The sequence below is a fragment of the Rhincodon typus genome, unplaced genomic scaffold, assembly GCF_021869965.1.
Source record: "Rhincodon typus isolate 14 unplaced genomic scaffold, sRhiTyp1.1 hic_rhity00002532, whole genome shotgun sequence".
NCBI lineage: Eukaryota > Metazoa > Chordata > Chondrichthyes > Orectolobiformes > Rhincodontidae > Rhincodon > Rhincodon typus.
Genome location: NW_025968170.1, coordinates 11,231 through 13,621, shown reverse-complemented (window position 1 = coordinate 13,621; position 2,391 = coordinate 11,231). Strand labels below are relative to the sequence as shown.

Sequence of the window (2,391 nt, the reverse complement as noted above, 5' to 3'; positions counted from 1 at the left end):
GGTTGGGGGAGGGGAGATTTTGAAGCTTGTGAAGTCCACATTGATACCATTGGGCTGATACCACCTGCACTCACCTTTACTGGCTCCATCCCCACCTCTTTGAACTCTGTCTCCTCTCCATCCATCTTCTCCTTTATCCATCTTCTATCCGCCTCCCCCTCTCTCCCTATTTATTTCAGAACACCCTTCCCCTCCCCAATTTCTGAAGAAGGGTCTAGGCCCGAAACGTCAGCTTTCCCGCTCCTCTGATGCTGCTTGGCCTACTGTGTTCATCCAGCTCTACACCTTGTCCAGATTATCCAGCGTCTGCAGTTCCTACTATCTCTGCCATCCTTATCTGGTCTGGCCTACAAACCCACAGCAATGTGGTTGACTCAACTGCCCTCTGGGCAATTAGGGTTGGGCAATAAACGATGCCTGGCCAGTGACACCCTCATCCCGTTAATGAATAAAGGATGACACAGGGCGTTGGCTCTGTTTTCTCCTCCGCAGATGCTGCCGGACCTGCTGGGCTTTTCCAGCAACTTTGTTTTTGTTCCAGACCTGAACCACTTGTGTGCAAATGTTTATTGCCATGTCACATTTGTTTCTTTTGCACATCAGTTTAAATCTGTGCCTTCTCTTTCTTGCTTCATTTCACAATCGGGAACTGTGTCATCCTGTATACTCTATCCCGTCCATAACAGATTGTTGACATAGCCAGGGATGTTCACGTCCGGGCAACATGTTTTTTTTAAATGGTCATTCTTTTCGCCGTGCTCTTGGATGAGGGTTCACTGTTCTTTCTTTATTTACATCTTAATGACTGTTACCAAAAGTAATTTTATTTTGCTGGTGACACTAATCTTTACAGACTGGTTTCCTCCCCATCTGACAGGCACGTTAAATCAAATTCCTGCATATAGTTATGAACAAAAGTCAGATTTGCACTTTTTTCTTCCAAAATCATTACATGATGCAGGTATAATTACAACGTTTAAAAGATATTTGGATAGATATATGAATAGGAAAGGTTCGGAGGGATATGGGCCAGAAGCAGGGAGGTGGGACTAATTTAGTTTGGAATTAGGTTCAGCACGGACTGGTTGGACCGAAGGGTCTGTTTCTGTGCTGTATAACTCTGACTCTGACATCCTCAACACACACTCCCTATTTCATTAATCCTCATTTAAACTGACTGGTCTTCACATACTCCTCTACCATCAGAAAGACAACTTCCTTCACTCATGTCCCTCAGCGGTACCTTCAAAATCTGTCACTGATTACCTTACCTGTTACAACCGGACTCCTGCATCCTACCACCTTCACCCTTGAAGCCCCCTCCCACCATCTCTAACATAATCCTCCCTGTTGCACAGCCTATTCTTACTTCAACCCTTCTTCCTGCAGCAGATATCATTCCCCTCTCCAGTGCCTGCCGTCCCACCACTAAACCTAATCCCTCCACCACAACACCTCACCTTCCATTTTCCTAACTACACACTCCTCCTGTCCCTTCCTACCCCCAACATCCCCATCCTATTCCCCCAACCCTGCCTCTATGCCCTTCCCTACACCACACATACCTGCACCCCCATTTCTACAATTCCCTAGACTCTTACACCCACACCTACCCATTTCCTCACGCCTCCATGCAGCTCCTAGCCTCAACAATTCTCACTACCTGTCAACTTCTACTCACACTCCCAAGAATCAATGACAGTCTTTCTGCAGAGCAGGGCTGGTCCCTGAGTGGAGTGTCCGTGCATAGAGCTAGGACCGCTGTCCCAGTGTGAGGGTCGCTGCGAAACAGGTAAAGCTCCCAGCGCAGAGCTCGGGCTGGTCGCGCACTATCAGTAAACGTTCCAGTAGAGAGAGGAACTGCACAGAGTGGGCAAAGGTCCCTGCACAGAGCCAGGGCTGCTCCCGTAGTGTGACGGTCCTTACACAGAGCCAGCACCCCTCCCCCCGCTCCAGCCCTGACCTTCCCCCCTCTCTCACACACTGAGCCGAGGAGCAGTGCACATGGGGCTATGTGACTGACAGGAGCTGCAATCAGTCAGGGAGCTGTCTCCATGGTTACGGACATGTAGACAGCCAATAGAAGAAGCAGGCCGGCAATGCACGGAGCGTTTTGGAGAACTCACCGGGTCGGGGCTGAGGGAAAGCGGCGGTGAGTCCGAGCTGGAAGCTAAGGATGAAGGTGATGACAAAGCCCACCCGCAGACCCGGACCATACCGGCTGTACATTTCTCCTCGTGCCCTCCACCGGCTGCTGCGCGTTAACGTCACCACGCCGGGGGCGGGGCCGGCAGGCTGGCTTCAACCAGAGAGCGCGCGGGAAAGAGACAGCTGGTCACCAACCCCGCCACACCCCCGATCCCCACCCCCAACCCTCCCCAAAGACCCACC

The 2,391-nt window shown here is 51.0% G+C and overlaps 1 protein-coding gene across 1 annotated transcript in view; it reads right to left on the bottom strand.

The window, feature by feature from the left end:
• LOC109926055 (very low-density lipoprotein receptor-like) overlaps positions 1–2,293 on the bottom strand; it is a gene marked incomplete at its 3' end in the record, with an annotated part of 13,256 nt that extends 10,963 nt beyond the window's left edge. Inside the window, exon 1 of the mRNA XM_048593230.1 lies at positions 2,127–2,293. Within this exon, the coding sequence (XP_048449187.1) occupies positions 2,127–2,229 (103 nt within the window). The remainder of the gene's footprint in view (positions 1–2,126) is intronic.
• Between the last annotated feature and the right edge of the window lie 98 nt (positions 2,294–2,391).